General features: G+C 39.3%; 2 protein-coding genes and 1 pseudogene across 2 annotated transcripts; all 3 read left to right on the forward strand.

Annotated features, from left to right (window-relative positions):
* The first annotated feature begins 2,456 nt into the window (after positions 1-2,456).
* LOC143847588 (auxin-induced protein 15A-like) lies at positions 2,457-3,144 on the forward strand. Its single transcript, XM_077356515.1, has one exon. The coding sequence runs from the start codon at positions 2,528-2,530 to the stop codon at positions 2,888-2,890; it is 363 nt and encodes a 120-aa protein (XP_077212630.1). The 5' UTR covers positions 2,457-2,527; the 3' UTR covers positions 2,891-3,144.
* Positions 3,145-9,461: 6,317 nt separating this feature from the next.
* On the forward strand, positions 9,462-11,630 carry LOC143846371 (EG45-like domain containing protein 2). The gene is made up of 3 exons (XM_077354802.1): positions 9,462-9,696; positions 10,507-10,783; positions 11,447-11,630. The coding sequence occupies exons 1-3, from the start codon at positions 9,546-9,548 to the stop codon at positions 11,451-11,453; spliced, it is 435 nt and encodes a 144-aa protein (XP_077210917.1). The 5' UTR covers positions 9,462-9,545; the 3' UTR covers positions 11,454-11,630.
* Positions 11,631-15,235: 3,605 nt separating this feature from the next.
* Positions 15,236-15,864, forward strand: LOC143891933 (triosephosphate isomerase, cytosolic pseudogene; annotated as a pseudogene).
* The last annotated feature ends 4,135 nt before the right edge of the window (positions 15,865-19,999 follow it).

Consider the following 19,999-nt stretch of genomic DNA (forward strand, 5'->3'; position numbering starts at 1 on the left):
ATCATCTATCTAACCATGGTTTCAAATTCTAGGGGTGCAACTCGGGTCGCCCGACGGGTTCAACCTAGAAAAAGGTCGGGTCGGGTTAGGTTGGCCTCAACCCAACCCAACCCGACCCGAGTTGCACCCCTACAAATTTCGGTTTCGGAATACGTTTCGGTCCTCACATAAACCGAAATTTTGGTCGAAATCCGATGAAATCCTATAAAATAATATTTTATTTCATATAAAAATTTGGCCAAATTTTCGTAATTTCAGCCGAAATTTCAAGAAATTATTAAATAGGGAAATGTTTTCAGCACTACCATATTTTGATGATCGCACTTGTCACTTTATTAAAATGTACAGTATGGCCCTCACCATAGATGATCCAAACCGTCAATTAGATGGGCCACAGTCTAAATAGGTTGTGCCCCAAAATTCATTTCCATAGGTTGATCCTAACCGTCAAATCTATAGAGGGTTGGGATCAACCCTCTAATATTCAGTCCCGGAGGGTTAGAATCAACCTATGGAAATGATTTTTGGGGCACCACCTATTTAGTTTGTGGCCCATCTAATGGATAGTTTGGATGATCCTATGGTGCGGGCCATACCTCACCTTTTTAGTGCGATCATCAAAATATGGTAGTGCTTATAACATTTCCCATTAAAAAAATCGAGATTTCGGACAAAATTTTGTACCGTTTCAGGTATACCCGATTTCGACCGAAACCCAAAATTTTGGCCAACCATGCATCTAACAGACTAAGACGATAAGAGAGGAGGACAGAATAGAATGATGGGGAATAAGGGAATTGAGAATTGATTATCAAAATCACATGGGGTGGTTTCTCTATCACCTTCCTTTAGAAACACACCGCCCTTCATGGAGCCATTAATTCCCTGACTAAACGCGTTTGCTAGCTGGCTTGACTTTCTCAGCAATCCACTTCATACTCCGTACTCCATACTCGTGCTCTTCTCAAGAAGCTCCCATCCTCTCTTCTTATGTATTTATTTATATATTTCTTTACTGTTTACTACTTTATAAATATACGTACTGCAATTTTAATATCATTGCACACAATTAACGCGCCTAGCTCTAGACAACGTAGATCACAAATTATTATCTCGAGGAAGAGACATCCAAAACGAACATCTGTTCTGGAAATGAAGACAGAAGTGAAAAGATTCATAGATTTGGTCATTTTCACTGTATTTTAGGCATTTGAGCCCTCTTCCTTGTTTTCTTACTTTTTTACACATGAAAAATAATAATTTGAAGCCAGAGGAATTCTAGACTGAAGGGTGTTGGTGATGTGCAGCCAATAGGAGAGCCCTTTCACCTCTTTTTTGCAAGGGCTCCCTTCGGTCTAGACTTCCTCTTTGAACCAACTCCATAAAATTTTTATTTATAGGGACCTTTCAATTTATGATGATATCCATCTTAATTAATAAAAATCATATTATTTATCGCTAAACTGAGGAAAGAACACATTTTCCCGAGAAAAAAAATTCATGAGAAATGTTTTGAAATCATTTCTTGGGCAAAAAACAAAGGCAAAAGTGGAGACATATCATCTCTCTCACACACCCATCTTGACCCCGTCCTTTACGCATTCGGTATTGCTACCAAGTACTATGCAAAGGCAAATGGGGCTTTTTACTTGACCGATATACAAGGAGTATTAAGCGGTGGCGGTTTCGGTGGGTTTGCTGTCTTGAATATAAGAGAAATACTGCATTTTATGAGTTTTTATATGATGGCCGACCGTCAAGTACCGTAAAAAAGGTGCCGCCCTTGATATTTGATCCAACAGCAGCCCACTTTTTAAGAGGCTGCTGTTGGATCAAATATCAAGGGTAGTACTTTTGAAGTACCACCTTCACGCTATTTGAAGGTCGGGCACCATATAATTTCTCGCATTTTATATAAAAGAACGAGTTTTTATAGTCCCGTATTTTTGGTGTAAGCCCTTATAGTCCAGAATTTTTCAAAAAGTACCGTACGGCTTACACCATACGATGATCCAAACCGTCCATTTGATGGGTCACAACATAAATAGGTTGTGTCCGAAAAATCATTTCCATAGGATGATCTTTTCTATCAGACAATCTATAAATTATGCAGTTCCTCTATAGATCGAAGGCTAGGATCATCCTATGGAAATGATTTTTCAGACACAACCTATTTATGTTGTGACCTATCAAATGGATAGTTTGGATCATCGTATTGTGTAAGCGGTACAGTACTTTTTGAAAAATACTGGACTATAAGGGCGTACACCATATAAAACCTCAGACAGGCAAACGTGAAAAAGAAGCAGCCTGGAAAGCTTTAGCAATAAAAAGGAAGCCCCTTATATAGGCTGTCAAAGCACCTCCTATGAACCCACGACTTCGAAGCCATTAATTCCTCGCTTATTTTAATTCATTGCACTGCCTATATAACCCAAGCATCCGAACAACAACAATATATAGCCAAGGAAGAAGCAAGTAGAAGAAAAGAAAGAAAGAAATAAAGAGCCAAGGAAGAAGAGGTTACATGAGAAAAATCATGACTACTCTTGTGAAAAAGCTTCTCTGCTGTGGAATGAAGAGCTTCCCATCTGATAACTTGCCTAAAGGGCACCTTCGAGTCTACGTGGGGAAAGAGGTTCTGTGCAAGTTCGAGTTGGAAACCAATTACCTAAATCACCCTCTCTTTGAAGATCTCTTGCGTCTCTCTGTCGATGAATTCGGGTATTCATACCATGGAGCTCTCAGGATAGCTTGCGACATCGATCTTTTCATGCATCTTTTGGAGCTCTTAAAGAGTGGGAACCCATCTGCCCATCACATGCAACTCCAAGATCTTGCTTCCAAATTCTCTTCCAGTAATGGTGAACAAAATGCTACCCCTAGTTAGCCCACCAACACCATCAGTTAAAACCAAGAATTTTATTTGGTCTTTTCTGTGTTTTGTATTGGGGATTTATTTGTGTACTTGTTTTTTTTTTTTTTTTTCTGTGATTTTTTTGATATGATATCCTCTCAAAATGGGAGAGATAATCTAGTTGCAATATGATGGGATTGTTATTTTTTTTATTCTCATATTCGTTGGAAATTAAATCAATATTTTCTTAATGCAATCGTCACAATGTCAACACTTTTAAGGTAACGGAATGGAGACCTTTCCTTGGTAAGAAAACTAGTGTTAATTTTCCTTTGCATTTTTTCATTTCATTCATTTTTAGTTGATCAATAATATCAATAATGTCACTTTTTTCCTCCTCCTCCTCTCATCACGAGCCTTGAGAAACCCCCAATTCTTCCCCATTCTTCCACAAAACTTTTGGAGAGGAGATCAGGAGGCCAGTAGGGTCTGATATGTGGCTTAGTCGAATCCAAAACAGAGAAGGTCAGATTCAACTTGGATACTCGGCCCCAAAATTGGTTGCTAGAATCCAAGTAAGTTACTCGGCCCCAAAATTGGTTGCTAGAATCCAAGTAAGTTACTCGGCCCCAAAATTGGTTGCTAGAATCCAAGTAAGTTACTCGGCCCCAAATTGTGCAACTCGAACCCAAAAACTGGTTTACTAATAAAAGTCCAGAAATGAAAATAAAACATTGTGAACTTATCTATTTGACAAAAAACTTTCTGGAAATCAAATTGTTGAAGTTTGAAGGAAGACTAGGCTGAGTCGTGCCTCTCCTCAATAATCGTATCCGCCCCCCTATGGTGCAGCCGGGATCCACGAATCGATGCTCCATGATAAAACAGCCACAAAAGGCTTTAGTTAACATGTAGTCACTGACTGGTGGAGGAAGATGAGCAGAAAGCAAGAATAGAAATTGTATCTTTCTTTTGTAAAACGACAAGCTATAGGATCTTTGTTTTCTGTGTGAAAACGTGTGCCTAAACAGTGTTGAAATAAAAACGCCCTATGGTGATAAATGAGATACCTCTTGATCCAGAGACAAAAGCCTCGAAACCAAGATGTACCTAAAACAATGAAAGAGTCGTCATCCATGGATAGGCCTTGTAACCAAAACAAATGCTCTGTTTGCAACGGATAACCAGAGAAGAATGGTCCCTGCTGATTACGAGTTGGGAAGGTGTTAGGCATCCAACTCGCCCAAGCGAACTCGGTCTCTTATGTCATTTTTTAATTAACTTTGAAGAGTTTTGGGCGAAAACATTTAGAGTTTTAGGGTTTGTTGTTAGCATTTTGGGATTTGAGTCTGTTATTCGGCATTGTTCCTTGCATAGGATCAGGTTAGTGTGCTTTCTTTCTTTGATTGGATTGTTTGCGATTTGCTATTTACATGTTTTAGTTATAGTTTCTACTTGACCTGTTTTGCTGTAGCTTCACCATGTTTAGTTGTAGCTATTATAGTTCTTTACTACTTTTCATATTGCTTATGCTCATGTTTAGTTATAGCCATTTTATTGTTTTCTTTATTGTTATTCACATGAGTAGCTGTAGCTCTTTACTGCTTGACTATTTATCATATTTGCTATGACTTGCTTAGCTGTAGTTATGCATGTGTATGTTTACTGCATTCCTAGATGTGTTGAGTTAGGGCTAGATGTGATGAGTTAGGACTTGGATGTCTATTTTTCCTTGCCCATCCACGGGTCATGCATAGACGTTTTCTCGGGGATGTTTGTTCATATTTGACATGATTTTCGCCCAAAACTCTTCAAAGTTAATAAAAAATGGCATAAGAGACCGAGTACGCTCGTGCAAGTTGGATACCTAACACCTTCCCAACTCGTAATCAGGCACGGACCCTCTCTTCTCTGGTTATCCGTTTCAAACAGAGCATTTGTTTTGGTTCCATGGTCTATCCATGGATGGCGACTATTTGTCATTTTAGGTACGTCTTGGTTGTGGGCATTGGCTCTAAATCAAGAGGTATCTCATTTATCGCCATAGGCGTTTTATTTCGAGAGTTCCTTGGTAGAGCTCTCCTTCACATGTGAAGATCCAAAGGACCGACAGGGACTCGTTCCTCGCCGCCTCCTCAGGATCGGGGTCCACAGTATTCTCCTATTTTTTAAGCCAAAATATGACTATTAGAGGAGAGTTGAACCACCATCAAAGGAGAAAACGTCTCTCCCGACAGTCATATTTGTGACTGTTGAGATTTGAACTTGAATTCGTATTAATGGGGTGTTAATAGCAAAAACGTGTGGGATAATTAAAGGAAAAATCAAAACGTTTTAGCCATAAAAAGCTCATTTTATTTTAAACCCAAACCGGATCTCAGACCTCAAACCTCAAACCTTGAACCACGAGCCACGGCCATGGCCCAGCCCGGCGAGGCACCCATGCGCACTCGTGTGTGTGTTTGAATATGAACTTGTGTTCATACAAAACCAAGGCACCCAACAAACTCCATGCCCCTTCAAGGCCCAAGCCTTTCCTCCAACACTCCATCTTAAATGGATGAGTATTTTTTTCCATCCTAACCGATGTGGGACTAAATGTTTGCATTGTAGTTGAGAACCCATTCCACACATACTCCAAGGTTTTGGGTTCAAGTCCCCACATGCAAACAAAAGACACTTGGTTTCAAAACAAGAGGAGGGATCTTTCAAATTTTTGAATCTTCTCTCTACTTTTAAAGTTTAAAAGAAAACAACTTTTTGACTTTTGACTTTTTAAACTTTAAAAATCTAACAATCTCTCACAAGATTCAAAATACAGTTATAATTTGAAAACGGAAGCATCTGAGCACATTAGAAAAATAGAGTGAATTCATACCGGTGTCTTTTGGACTTTCACTAATATTTAGGATACACAGATTACGTTGCTAAGTACGGATAGAGTTAGACTCCTTCAACCTTTTTTCATAGGTGTAACCTCCTAATATGTTACCTACACCCTACCTTCGATTCCTTGGTGATTCATTCACAGTTTTGGAATATTTTGGCCCTGCTTCCCTCTTGGATCTCATGAATGTTCTGGAGAATTATCTATTAAATTCTCATCAGAAGCGGCCTCACCTCCACATCCACTTAGGTTAGTCATCAAGTATGCACTGCAAGTAACATACCACCCAATGCAGGTTATGAACTGATTAAGAGTATAAAACTCATCCTACCACATTTGTAGCGAACACTCTTGTCCATCATTTTTCATCTAGGAATAGGGGTGATAGTGTTAATCAAAACATCCAGTGACTTGTTAGTACTCATTGAACCTACTTCCCGAGATCTCTTATCACATAGATTGGGTGTCCATCACTAACGGTTTACGCCACGGGCTTTAACCGATTCCTACTAATGCCTCATAAACTATCTTGTTTATATGTGGCTTTGTTAGAGGATCTTCTAAATTCATCTGCGACTTTATGAAGTTGAGTGCTGTTGTTCACTCACTCAAATATTTCTTAACCAAACTATGCCTCAAGCAAATAAGCCTTCTTTTGCCATTATAGGTCTTCCTTATGGCCTTGGCTAAAGCAGCTTGGCACTCACAGTGTAAATACATGTATGGAACCGACCTTGGCCATAAAGGCACATCTGCCATAAAATACCTGAGTCATTCGGCTTCAGCTCCTGCTAGTGCTAAGGCTATAAATTCCGCTTTCATAGCGGAACTTGTACTACATGTTTGTTTAACTGATTTTCAAGAAATTGCACTGCCACCTAAGTTGAATACATATTTACTTGTAGACACTGAATCCCTTGAGTCAAACAGCCAATTTGCATCACTATAGCCTTCTGAGACAATACGATAATCCTTAAAATGCAGTCCATAGTTCTTCATACCCTTTAAGTACCTCCTGTCACTCCCCAACCTGAGGCCCGTGACAGGCGTCGTACGCTTACTAAGCTAACCGAGCAAGCATGCAAGGCTTCTTAACGCGTAACCAATCTAGATGAGCATGGTAATGAACATAATATTTATAATCATCTAAAGATAGATGTAAATAAAAGAAACAGTCTTATATATACATACACACACACCCCAGTGTCTGTACATCTGTCAAAATAAAGTAAAAACGTACAACCCATACTCACTCTGTAGTAGGGTCTCTACTTAGATCTTAAAACTATCTCCTTAGGCTGACAAGCTACTCAGTATCTGGAAAATTTGAACCGGCGTACATAAGCAAAAGCTTGTAAGCAATATAATATACTTACAGTGTATCACTATATGCTACTGGTCTCAATAATAAATACTGAGTTATTAAATACTATAGCATTTCATATTCATTTTCATTACCATGTTAATAATCATATATGTCAGAGTAGAACCAATGATAAATCAGAAACTGAAACTGAATGAGAGTACATGTCATATCAAATGCGTATGCCCATATATACAACATATGGATGCTCAAAATCATCTCAACCCAGAGTGACAGGGGAGTAACTCAACCCTAGGCTACAAAAGGGGGAGGACTATCATATGTAAACCAATGTATCATTATGCACTGGTGGGTGGATGTATACCAGCGTATCACTACCCACTGGTGGGTTGACGTGTATACCAGCGCATAACTACCCACTAATGGGTTGATATATATACCAGTGTATAATTACCCACCGGTGGTTTAACCAGCATATGCCTACCCACTAGCGGGTTATATGATGCATGCAATATGCTCATAAAAGTAATGCATCCTCAGAAACCAATTACCGACATCAGATCATCAAGATATCATAGAGCTACATAGACCTATCAATTTTGCGCTAATGCCCACGTTAATTAGCAGTCATTAATGCTCAATACTATACTTGGAAGAGCATTTTACTTTTCATCATTTCATCTCTCTACATATAAGTATATCCCCATATATATATAGACACACACACACACATATATGTATTTTTTTCACGTATGACTATACATATACATATATACCCATATATATGTGTATATATGTATGTATGTATGTATTTCCAGATTCAATTAATTATTGATTAATTTTATCATTTGATTTGCATAACATCTAATAAAACACAGAAATCTACTATGTTACTTATCTTGGTATACCTTCGCTTTTGCTTTCCTTTTTTCCCCTCCTTGTTCTTTACTTTGTAACCCTACATATATAGGGTTTTGGAGAATTATTACTTAATGGTTTCACACTTTAGTACAGTCACAGAACACAAATGCACTCATCGAGGGAGCCCATTTTCCCTAGACAAAATCAAATGAATGAATAAAAAATAATCAACCTTCCATCTAGAACCCACTCCTTCGAATTTTCCACCAAATTTACCTCAGCCACAACTACTGCAATCACATCCGCCTTTGTTAGATTAACCTTAGCACTGGACGAACCAGTCTTTCGCTGTCGGAAGTCCTTTTTGAAGTGTCCGGATTTTCCACATTCAAAACAGACTCCTTTCTTCTTTGGTGAAGTTTTCTTGAACTTGTTTTCCTTCAGAGGTCTAGTTTTTCATACCTTAGATCTGTGGAGGAAGCTTACCCTTCATAGTCGAAGGTTTGTCAATTGGCGATGAGCCGGTAGCGTGGCGAAGGGGCAATCGGCAGTATGGGTGTTGATTTCAGTGTGGCAGGAGGGTTCAGGAGTACCATAAGGGAGGAGCGACGGTTGATTAGACATCACAGAGTGCCCCATGATTAGCAATGATTTTCCTGTGGTCAGTGGGAACCAAGGGCCTGCATGGAGCAAGCCGTGCTAGGTGAAGTTTTTCCATGTCTTGCGAGCCAAGCCAGCCGTGCGACGGGCCGGTCCTGAGGTGCCACGTGGCGGTTCTTGCTAGGCGAAGTTTGGCCTAGGGGGCTCTCCTTACGTGTACATATGTGGCTAGGGTCCATGCCAGGTATCACCACGTGGCGGGGGAGATTTTATCCCCCTTAAAACCTATAACTCGAACCAACCTTATTCAATTGTAACTGAAGAAGCTTCAATTTACGATAAAATCCCTCTAAATAAACCATATGCTGATATCATTTACAACCAAACAGCACCTAAGTTTCTACCTCGATTAATTGGGTTGGCATAATTTAAATCACTAATACTGCATTAGGGAATGATAAACACAAACAAGAGGAAATAAAAAAACAAATGCATCGCGTCCAATAAAATTCATGCACGTACTGCTACTACTACTACACGCAGCCTCTCTTACTCTTACTCGTTAAGAGGCACCCAGAAAGAGATCAGGCAGTCGATTATATTTAGAGATAGTGGGAAGAGCATTATGTTAATGGAAGTAGGTCGTGTCCCACTTTTCTTTAGAGGTAAAGATTTCTATTTCATTGCTATCTATCGTATCTGACCATTTATCAAAACGTGCACATTATCTAATCTATCTACTTCAGATGCTGCCGTAACAAAATCATATCAAATGTTGTAAATGATGTTAGCCATATTTTGGTCAAGGTTCAGTTATCCCTTTGAATACTTTATCCTCATCTAAATGATCCCCAGCCAATCAAATATCAAATGACTTAAGTTTCTCCTTATGATGTGATGTCAAAGCTGAGAGAGAGAGAGAGAGAGAGAGAGAGAGAGTTTTTTGGCTCAAGTAGAGAGAGCATCTTACAGCTTCTCACACCAGTGCTATAAACCTATAAATTTCTCATGAATGAATGCACTCTAGACCAACTCAGCAGGAAATTTTGATTGCTCTTAGCATGAGGTTCAGAGTCTTAGCAACACTACTAGTTTTGTTAAGCAAAGAAGTGATCCTCGTCCTCGGAGATGTTGGCACGGCAACTTCCTATGGTCCACCCTACACACGTGAGCAGTATGAGAGTAGCTTGTTCGGCCTACTTTAACTTAGGGGTGCAACCAGGGGCGGAGCTAGATGTAGCATAAGGGGGTCAGCTGTCCCTGTTGAGTTGGGTCAAACTACTTAATAGGCCCAACTCAATTGGGCCCAGCTCCCTTTAAAATTTGAAGCCTGTCCCCTTATGTATAAGCCTGCCCAGCTTATGTATCAATCCTGGCTCCGCCACTAGGGGCAACCTAGGTCAGCTTTTGGTTATTCAGGTTGAGCTTTTACCATAAAAGTGGGTCGGTTTCAGGTTTATTCCTAGTCATTTTTTTAGCAGAAGCTCAACCCAACCCCACCCGACCCAAATTGCAGCCTTACTTAACTCGTGAAACACTTCATGATGTGCACGGCCATAAAGAGTGAGTGAAAAGGGGAATTGAGAGGGAATGAATGACAAAAGTAGTGGCTGATAAACAGGGAAAAGAAAAAGTGTTCTAAAAATATAGTTTTATTTTTCCTATTTTTCCCACCATCGTGCATCATCGCCTCACTTGTACCCAATCCCAATCTTCCTAACCATTTCTCACAACTTGACACTCACGAATAAAATTTTCATGGTTGGCCTACATGACAGCCCTTCACAGAAATATAGAAAAAAGAAAGTGGAAGGCTCATTTAGGGAGATAGTCTTAGTCGGGCGAATGAGGTGAAACAACCTCTACTAAAATATTAAAGCTTGGAGATCGAAAATAAAGTATTTTACTATACACTGTTCTTTGTGTAGTTAAATTATGACTCATTTAATCATGATTTGATTTTTCTTCTTCGTACAGCTACAAAATGCTATGGAAGAAACCAAGAGCAGTTTCCTACAGGTAATATGTTTGTTGCAGTGAGTGAGGGATTATGGGATAATGGTGCTGCATGTGGGAGGAGATACAGATTGAAGTGTCTGAGTGGACCCAATAAGCCCTGCAACGATGACACCATTACTGTGGAGGTAGTCGACGCTTGCTCGAAGAGACCATGCGCCTCCACCATCCTCCTCTCCAAGGATGCTTTTGCTGCAATTTCACATTCTGATACGAAAATTAATATCGAATATGCCCAGTATGTCCTCTCTACCATAGTCCAAAATATTTGTCTCAGAAATTTCTCGGGAAGGATATAACTCAGGATAATTTTAGGGAAATGATACCGGAACTGCCATGTCTTTATATTTCCGGGGAAGCTTCTTATCCTTTAGTATTTAAAAGGCGTAAGCCTGCTGAGGTTCCTATGGATCCGAACGTGAAGCTCTACTTTTCTTCTATAGGCCGGCCCTCTAGTGTATTTATGACAAGGGTCTGGCTTAGGGAATAAAAATTGGCCAACATATCAATCATTTCACTATTTTTATTGGGAGATGATATTTTCACCCCGTTGCAGTACGCATTCGCCCCCTTATAACATGAACAGTGGGCAACTTTAACGCTTTTTGACGTCAAATCAAGCTAAAAGGGGGTGAATGCGTACTGCAGAGGGGTGAAAATACCATCTCCCATTTTATTTTATTTGGGTAAAAAAGAACAAATTATTTAAAAATATAAAATTTTAGAACAAAAAAAAACTTGAAGAACAAAAATTATCGGGAAATTAATCTCAGAGATAGTTTTGGGGCTCTATATGTTTTATCAAAATGTTGAGATATTTCTATCACATGCACATGTACTGTATATACTTTGAATAATCTCTGGATTCTGTGTATAACCATGTTATTCATCGATTTTGCAGGATATGATATGCCACACGAGTTAGAGCGCTACCATTCTGCAATAAACATCCAAAACGGATTTTGCAACTCTTTTGGAACACTAATAAAGTCCTAAATTTTTGTGATAATATGAAGTTATCCATTCTCTTCTCTACTTTGATGTGTTACTTCTTCGAACAAAATTAATATAATTTCCCTTTCCTACTCACTTTGTTTTACACTAATGTTCAAAACAAATTTTACGTCCATTTTTACGGCGAAAGGAACGGAGCCCGATAAAGATCAAATCTCCACCCGATAATGGATGTTTGAAGAATGCTGTGTTAGAAAAATTATATTTGGAGAATATTTTAGGTCATTCCATATGTGAAAGAATGCTAAACTCGTTCAAAATCTCCAAGAAAGTCCGCAGAATAGTAGCTAACTCGCTTTAAAAAGAGAGATGGTTCATCTAGAGGCGATTGAGATGGAGAGATCTTTGACACTACTGTCCACTGATATCACATTTTTCAAACAATTTCCAGCTGATTGTGCTGTTTTGTGTGTGTGTGTTTGTGGCGTTCTAATTAGATTTCTCTCCACTTTGGCATAAGCTGGTGTAATTGCCAAATAACAGAGTGGAATTTAGTTCTGGACAGAGAATATTGGATTTCTCTCAATTTCCAATAGATGATGCTGTGTGTGTGTGTGTGGGGTGGGGAGGGGGGTACGTCCACAGCGTGTGTGGGTTTGGGATTGTAACAAGATAAGCTCGCCCCAGTTTCAAAACATGGTCGTGCAAATGGATATCACTCGCCTAATTCAAAATATTTTAGTGATGGGATGAGCAGGGTGCATACCAACAAAGCCGTTGTAAAACATGTTTTTCCACCAGGGAATTCAAAAGCCCATTCAAAAGAAACATAAGCTCTGATTTGGGTTGTTTTCAAGCAGATACTCGAGAAAAAAAGGCAATCCCAAAGTGAAAATTCTCACACTGATAACAGACTAATTCTAGTGACGCGAATGCAGCAGTTGAATTAAAACTGGCCATAGATCAATCATTCACAGGCAAGAAAGGAAGACAATAGCTAAATGATCAGAACCCTGAAGATCAGGTAAAAGAAAGACTGTCAATTATATCTAAAGCCTCTTCTAAATCAAATACAGATTTGTCGATCATTGAGAAGGATGGTGACCAGGAATATCTCCCACTGGGGCGTAATTCAGTTCAAGTCCCTGCTCATGGAAAAGCAATTTTTGGCAATATAATTCAGTTCAAGTCCCTGATCATAGTTGAAAATTTCACAATATAAGAAAATTCATGACATCCAGGAACCATTGGGACTCGAGAGCTCTCTCGACTACCCCACCCCAACAACCCAAAATAATAATAATAATAATAATATTAATAAAATAATAATAATAATAATATAAAAATAAATAAATACCCAATCTTTAAGTCAGATAATTCCAATGCCAGTTATTAATGCCACAAATAAATGAGAAAATGCAAACTGTGACTCCAGCTGGTCTTCCCCACTTTAATTTCTTTCCATCAAGGGAAGGATGTGCCTTCCCTTTTGTAAGGGGGAACAGGCATGCTTTTAAAGCTCAATATAGATTGCTGGCAACCTTAACAGAGCCAATCAATACTGTTACTGAAACTAGAATACCATCTTCTGAAAACAGCAAGGCCTATATAATGGCGTAACAGTTGCCAGCAGACCTAACAGAGCTTAAATTTTGAAAGATTAGAATATTAAAAAAATAGAATCTTAGAGCCCCATACCGGGTGCCTTAAGAAGACAATTCAAGCTAAAGTAACCGCAAATTTATGTTCATTAAGGGTAAGAGAGTGTAGCATAGATGCGAATGCTTAGATGGATGTGCGGCCGCACAAGGTTAGATAGAATTGCAAATGAAGATATCTGTTAAAAGGTGGGGGTGACACTAATTGAGGAGAAGATGAGAAAGCACCGCTTAAGATGGTTTGGGCATATCCGACGTAGGCCTTTGGATGCTCCAGTGAGACGAAGTGACTCGTGCTAAGTTGATGGAGTAAAAAGAGGAAGGGGCAGACCGGAAAGAACTTGAGTAGAAACAGTGAGGATAGACTTGAGGGCTAGGAACATAACAGAGAACATGACCTTGGATAGGAGAGAATGGAAGAAAATGATCCATGTAGACGAACCCAACTAGTGTCAGGATTACACTTAGTCAATTTGAGCCGGGTAGACTCTTTCACCTTCTTCATGAAAATTTCTAAAGGATTCATTGGCCGACCCCAACTAGTTTGGGACAAAGGCTTAGTTGAGTTGAGTTGATTTGAGAAGGGCAAGAGAATGGAAAACAAACCTACAAGTTGCCCATGTTAGTTTTAGCATACAATATTTCTTAACGTCGATCTAGAAGTACAAACATGTTTGTCCTCACTTAGAACGTTGCTGAATCTATCAAGAAACATGACTATACTAGACTAACACAGCATTAGCCTAGACTAGATTACATAAAATAGAACCAGCCCAACAAGAACTTGGAAAAGTAGAGTGAAAACAAAGTGTCTAACAAAGAGGTGCTCTACCTCCATTTTCAGCCTGTTTAGGGAATTGGAGTTAGATATGAATGCCTCACAGCAATCATTCTCCTCATTTTTCATCTCACAGATTCTATTTTTCAGAAATAAAAAAGCCAATGGACGTAGCAAAGAGGAAAATACAGCAGATGGGATCAGACTCGGGATTGGTTTTGAAGTAGCCAATTAGGAACCCACAAAGAGAAGGGGCCATTTAGGGCAAGCACAAAGAAAAAGGAGGGAAACACATAGAAAAGGATAACATGGATTTCAAAAATCATAAAATTAATTACAATATCAGAAAAAACAGGGAACGGGAACGGGTTGTGGGCAATTGACAAGGGAAGTGCAGAGAAATAATTAGTTAATAGAAGAAAGATTGATATTATAATTAGAAAGGAATTCAAAAAATCATAAGATAAATTACAGTAGTAGAAAAACAGGGATTGGGAAATTGAATCATTCTCCTGGGCATTGCTTAAAAGCCTTATAAAACCCACTCCGGCCATGCAACAACCTATTGTAGCCATTAAATTGACCAGTGCAAATTTGAGATTGAATGCTTTGTAGTACCAGATTTGAAGAAGAGGGTATAGTGGGAAATCTTCAACGTAGAAGAATCAGATGAATTTAATTAGCTGTACGCTGAAAACTTTACAGCAAAAACTATAGGACTGCAGGAACAATACCTGAAGGCGATATGAAGCTAAAAATAGGAAGCATTTTTAAGAATAGAGAGCATTACCAAAACTTGAAGAAAGAAAAAGTCATCAGAAGGGGAGAGCGGAATTAGTCGATTTAAAAATCAGTTCAAAGATGTTAGACAGAACGGGGTTAGCTGGATGCAAAAGTTAAAGGTTGTGAGGATAAAAGGTGATAAAACCATGGCATTTTCCATTATGAGGCCGTTTCACCTACGTCGTGATACAGGGGAAAATCATCCGTCGCCTAGTTAAAAGCCGCACGATTACGTGAGCGGTTGAAATTAAAATCGTTAAAGAACCGATAGTAAAGGTAGTCGGTAAACCTCTTCGCCTACTTTTTGAATTTTTTAACAAAAATCATGCCTTTTACGTTTTCTACTCATCTTCTTCCTCTCGGAAGAAAAAATAGGGCCATTTGACGATCTTGCTCATCCATTCTTCCTCCCTTTCCACGAAAAACTAGAGCAACTCAAAACCAAAACAAACAGGGCCTTAAAACATTATTAATCCAGCCTCCTTGTTTTTGACATTTCATTGTATAGAAAGAAGACATGGGCAGAAAGTTCTTCGTTGGCGGCAACTGGAAATGCAATGTAACTACCGAAGAAGTAAAAAGATTGTCTCCATGCTCAATGAAGCCGAAGTACCCTCCCAAGATTGTGGAGGTTATTAAAAAGATTGTCTCCTTTGGTAAACACTAGTTGCGGCCCGACTTTTGTGCACCAATTGTTGGTTGGGGAAAGAAGGTGCTTTCACCAGTGTGCGGAGATGCTTGTCAATTTGGGTATTCCATGGGTCATTCTAGGCCATTCCGAAAGTAGAGAAAGTTGTGTATGCTCTTTCTAAGGGTTGAAGGTGATTGCTTGTGTTGGAAAGACTTGAGGAGCGAGAATCAGGGTCTTTTATGGCTCTAGTGTCTGCCCAAATAAAAGAAATAGCAGTTCGGGTTTCAAATTGGGCTAATAATGTTATAGCTTACGAGCTTATTTGGGCCATTGGCACTGGCAAGATTGCAACCCCGCTTAGGCTCAAGAAGTCCATCCTGAATTAAGGAAATGGCTTCATGGGAAATATTGGTTCAGATGTTGCGGAAACAAACATGATTATCTATGGAGGGTCTGTAAATGGAAACTGTAAAGAACTGGCAGCACATCCCGAAGTTTCATTGCATATTCAGTAAGTGCGAGAAGATTATGAGTTTAGATGTGGAATTTGGGATGAATAGAAGAATACCATGAGAAGCGGGCTAGCTGCATCGAGCTAAAGAAGGCACTGGCAAGATTGCAACCCTGCTTAGGCTCAAGAAGTCCATCCTGAAATAAGGAAATGGCTTCATGGGAAATATTGGTTCAGATGTTGCGGAAACAAACATGATTATCTATGGAGGGTCTGTAAATGGAAACTGTAAAGAACTGGCAGCACATCCCGAAGTTCCATTGCATATTCAGTAAGTGCGAGAAGATTATGAGTTTATCCAAACGTTTCCCAAGACGTTTCCCAATGCGTTTCACATGCGTTCTCTATCGTTTCCCGTTTCTCGTTTCCCCTTTGATTTTTTTCACCCGTTTCACGTTTCTGTTTTACATACCGTTTCCCGTTTCTGTTTCCGTTTCCGTTTCCTGAACTGGTAACTATGGGTGAAACGGCCTCTTCCATTATTGGATGGCCAATGGTAGAGGCAATAGGAAATGCATTTAATGCATCAAGGTACGGGAGATGCTGATCAAGAACCAAGAAGAGGTAGTTTACGGGTGATTGCGCACATCCATAGGGATTAGTCCCGCCCTAAAGTGGGGTGGGGACCTAAGTAAGAGGTAGAAAACATCATTATCATCACTTACTTTAGAACTCTCTATTCTGTAGGAATAGTGAGAGGAGGGATGGAGGTTCAATCGGATGGGTGGGTACCATAGCCTGCTTCACAAACTCTGTAGGTGATGCCATATGGCCAGAAAAACAAATTGGCCTGTAGGTTAGGAAAGCTGAGAGGGGAGTACCAACAGATATGTATAACTGATTAACTGAGTGAGGTTTATACAAGGTTTATACAGACATAAGGCACAGACCGGAATTAATTGGGTTTAACTAGGCATTGGGAAAAATATTCTATTGAAGTAGAGAGCGAGCATAGATGGGTTCAAATTTGAAGTCATATCAAGTGAGAATGCATGATGGTTGGAAGGAGATTCGAGGAGGAAATTTGAGAAGCCATTTCAGGATGAAGGAGATAAAACACCAAACATATTCCCAATGGCATTTTATTATGGTGTTAGGGACATTCTAAAAGAAGACATTTTGTAGGTCCGAATGAAATCCTTGAGAAGGAAATAATCAACAAGGAAATAAACAACATATGTATCACCATTTTTCCTGGAAAAGGAGCGATAGAATTGAGATTTTAGACAAACTAGTTAAGTTAGAAACTGGTACAAGATAGTGGGAAAATTCATTTGTTATACAAGGTGGTGTCAACAACTGAAAATGTTACAAGGTGTCCTTGTGGACAGAAAACAAATCCTAATGGTGTACGAATTTCTGGAGTACTAATTTCCACACAAGTGTATTTTGCACAAAACATCAGGAAGAACACCAGATTTAGTTTGAAAAGCGAACTTAAAGCTTATGTATGATCATGTTGAATGGATCTTCCTTAAATATGTGAGTTATGGGAAAACATGGATAAAATGAATGCTCTCTTTATAGCGTCCCCAAGTTTTCTATGCTTATTAATTGTAATCTAGCGGGTGATTTTTGAAGCTCATAGGGTGATTAGGTAAGAGGAACCCCTCTCCCCCCTTGCTTTTCCTATTGGTTGTGTTGTGGAAGCACCAAGTTTTATCCTAAATTGGGCAGGGCTTAATTTGAGGATTTATGGCTAATATAAGCTTTACTTCAATCTTACATCGATTGTCAGTGAATGATATTATGGTTTTTTTAATGACCAGAAGAATGCAAGCCGGAAGGACGACGAGAGACGATCGTTTGGACAGGAGATCCATTCTATTGCCCACAGATAAGAAGAAATCTATTTGAGGGTGGCCTGAAGCAATGTAAGGCCTTAGGATGAACTTAAGAAGCCGCAATAGTGGGGTAAGTATTGAAGGAGATAGACTAGCCTCTACTTCGAGATTTTTTGGCGCAAGGCCAAATGAATCCAAATCACAGATACTTAGGTTTCAACCTGATGTAGATTCACCACCAAAACGACTTGTGGGGTCAAGTGGGAGAAAAGGTGGAGTCGAAGTGGGTGAGACGAAGCGAAAGTTATGTCTTTTGGGAGGAGAAATATCCTAATCAACTCAATTCTTTCTAGCCTACTAATCTATGTAAAATCACTTTTGAAAATTCCCAAATTTGTTGAAAGTAAGTTGGGGAAAGTACAGAGTACATCCAATGTGAATAAGGAAAAAGGTTAGAACACCTAGTGAATTGGGACGTAGTGTCCAACACAAATAGGAATAGGGTCCCAGTATCAAGAATTCAAATTCAAAGGAAAAAGTCACTTCTAGGGAAATGGTATTAGACATTCAGTGAAGAAAAAGAAGCCCTTTGGAGTAGGGTAATTGGGGATAAATAGATTTCATTGGTGTTGTTGGAAGTGCAAAACTGGACCTACCTAGAGGTAAAGGCTCAAATATATGGTGATCATCTGCTGGTCTAGAGTTGATTTTGTGTCAGAGATTAGGTTTAGGCTGGGCAGGGGGTCTCTTAGGTTTTTTGAGGATTCCTGGGTGAGGGAGTCACCTCTATGCCATGCATTTCGAAGCTAGCATTGGCTAGTAACCTGAACAAACTTGACCGTTAAGGAATGATATTAGGGAAGGAACTTTGGGATTTGATTTTTAAGAGAAATTTTTAAGTGGGTGATTTTCATCTTGGTCTATCAAAGTAAAAGGAAGAGTATTTCCAGACTTGACAATGAAGCTAATTATGGAATGGACAAAAGGCCTATTCTGAAACAAAAGCAAGATACTTTGCAAATAACATCATGTGCCACATTACTCACCAAAAAAAAAACACCAGGTGCCACCACAGATGAAGAAATAAGAAGTAGGAAAAGAAATATGAAAGCTATTGATAGGAAACATAGGTCCATCAAACCATTAACATTGAATGTCAAATTATCTATCAATAAAACCTAGTGTGAGGATAGAATTTGGAAGCACATCAATTGGATACGTTGATGAGGACCAACCTTCACGGGAATTGACTTAACTAGAAGATAGGGCCCATCATTGGTGATAAAAGAGTTTTATTTAGATTTAGAAAGTTATTTAAGCCTTTCTAGTTATGGGGACGTGTAATACTATGGTCTCTTTATTATAAAATCACTTACGTTAATAAGAGAATAGCATATAAAAATACGGACCGATCAAGAATTATGAAAATTTTAAGTGTTCTTTCACTTATTATCTTGCCTGGTTTGGAGTTCGCGTTAAAGTTGTCAAGAGTCCAAGTTAACATGGGGACTTCTTTAAAGAGTCTTTGTTATTATTAAATGAGTCCATGCTTTAGTTAACGAAGAGTCCAAGCCTTAAGTGATTAAGAGTCCATGTCTTAGGTGAATACGAGTCAAAGTTTGAACAACCAAGAGTCAATGTTTTGTCTTGTCCAAGCGGCAAGATGCGATTGGGTATTACGTGTTCTAGAAATGGTAAAAGTAGAGTCCTACAAACCACAACCACTTGGATGATTAACTGATTCTGATGTGTGGGGTTCGGCCCCAATGGTTTTTGCTTCTGGTTTTCGTCATTTTACATCCTTCACTGATGACTGTTCCAGAGCTGCTTGGGTATGTATGATGAAACATCGGGTTCAGGTAACTCAACTCAACAAAGCCTTTGACCCAAGCTAGTTAGGGTCAGCTAAATGAATCCTTTAGAAAAAAAAAATTCATGAAGAAGGTAAAAGGGATCTACCCGGCTCTAATCCTGGTTCTAGTTGGGTTCTTCTATGTGGATCATTTTCTTCCATTCTATCCTATCCAAGGTTATGTTCTCTGTTATGTTCCTAGCTATCAAGTCTTTCCTCACTGTTTCTACCCATGTTATTTTCGGTCTACCCCTACCTCTTTTTACTCCCTCAATTTGGCACGAGTCACCTCTTCTCACCGGAGCATCCAAAGGCCTACGTTGGATATGTCCAAACCATCTTAAGCGGTGCTCTCTCATCTTCTCCTCGATTGGAGCCACCCCCACCTTTTTACGAATGTCTTCATTTTTAATTCTATCTAACCTTGTGTGGCCGCACATCCATCTAAGATTTCGCATCTCCGCTACACTCGTCTTATGCACATGCTGCTTTTTGGCGGCCCA

Source organism: Tasmannia lanceolata, unplaced genomic scaffold (genome assembly GCF_043159265.1).
Source record: "Tasmannia lanceolata isolate RefF3 unplaced genomic scaffold, GAP_Taslan_0.1 ptg000015l, whole genome shotgun sequence".
NCBI lineage: Eukaryota > Viridiplantae > Streptophyta > Magnoliopsida > Canellales > Winteraceae > Tasmannia > Tasmannia lanceolata.

What these genes read in the sequence shown, in the direction of transcription:
- LOC143847588 (XM_077356515.1), top strand. Translation starts at nt 2,528, where the DNA reads ATGAGAAAAATCATGACTACTCTTGTGAAAAAGCTTCTCTGCTGTGGA.
- LOC143846371 (XM_077354802.1), top strand. Translation starts at nt 9,546, where the DNA reads ATGCACTCTAGACCAACTCAGCAGGAAATTTTGATTGCTCTTAGCATG. An exon ending in CTATGGTCCACCCTACACAC is followed by an intron (nt 9,697 to 10,506) that starts GTGAGCAGTATG and finishes TTCTTCGTACAG; the next exon opens with CTACAAAATGCTATGGAAGA.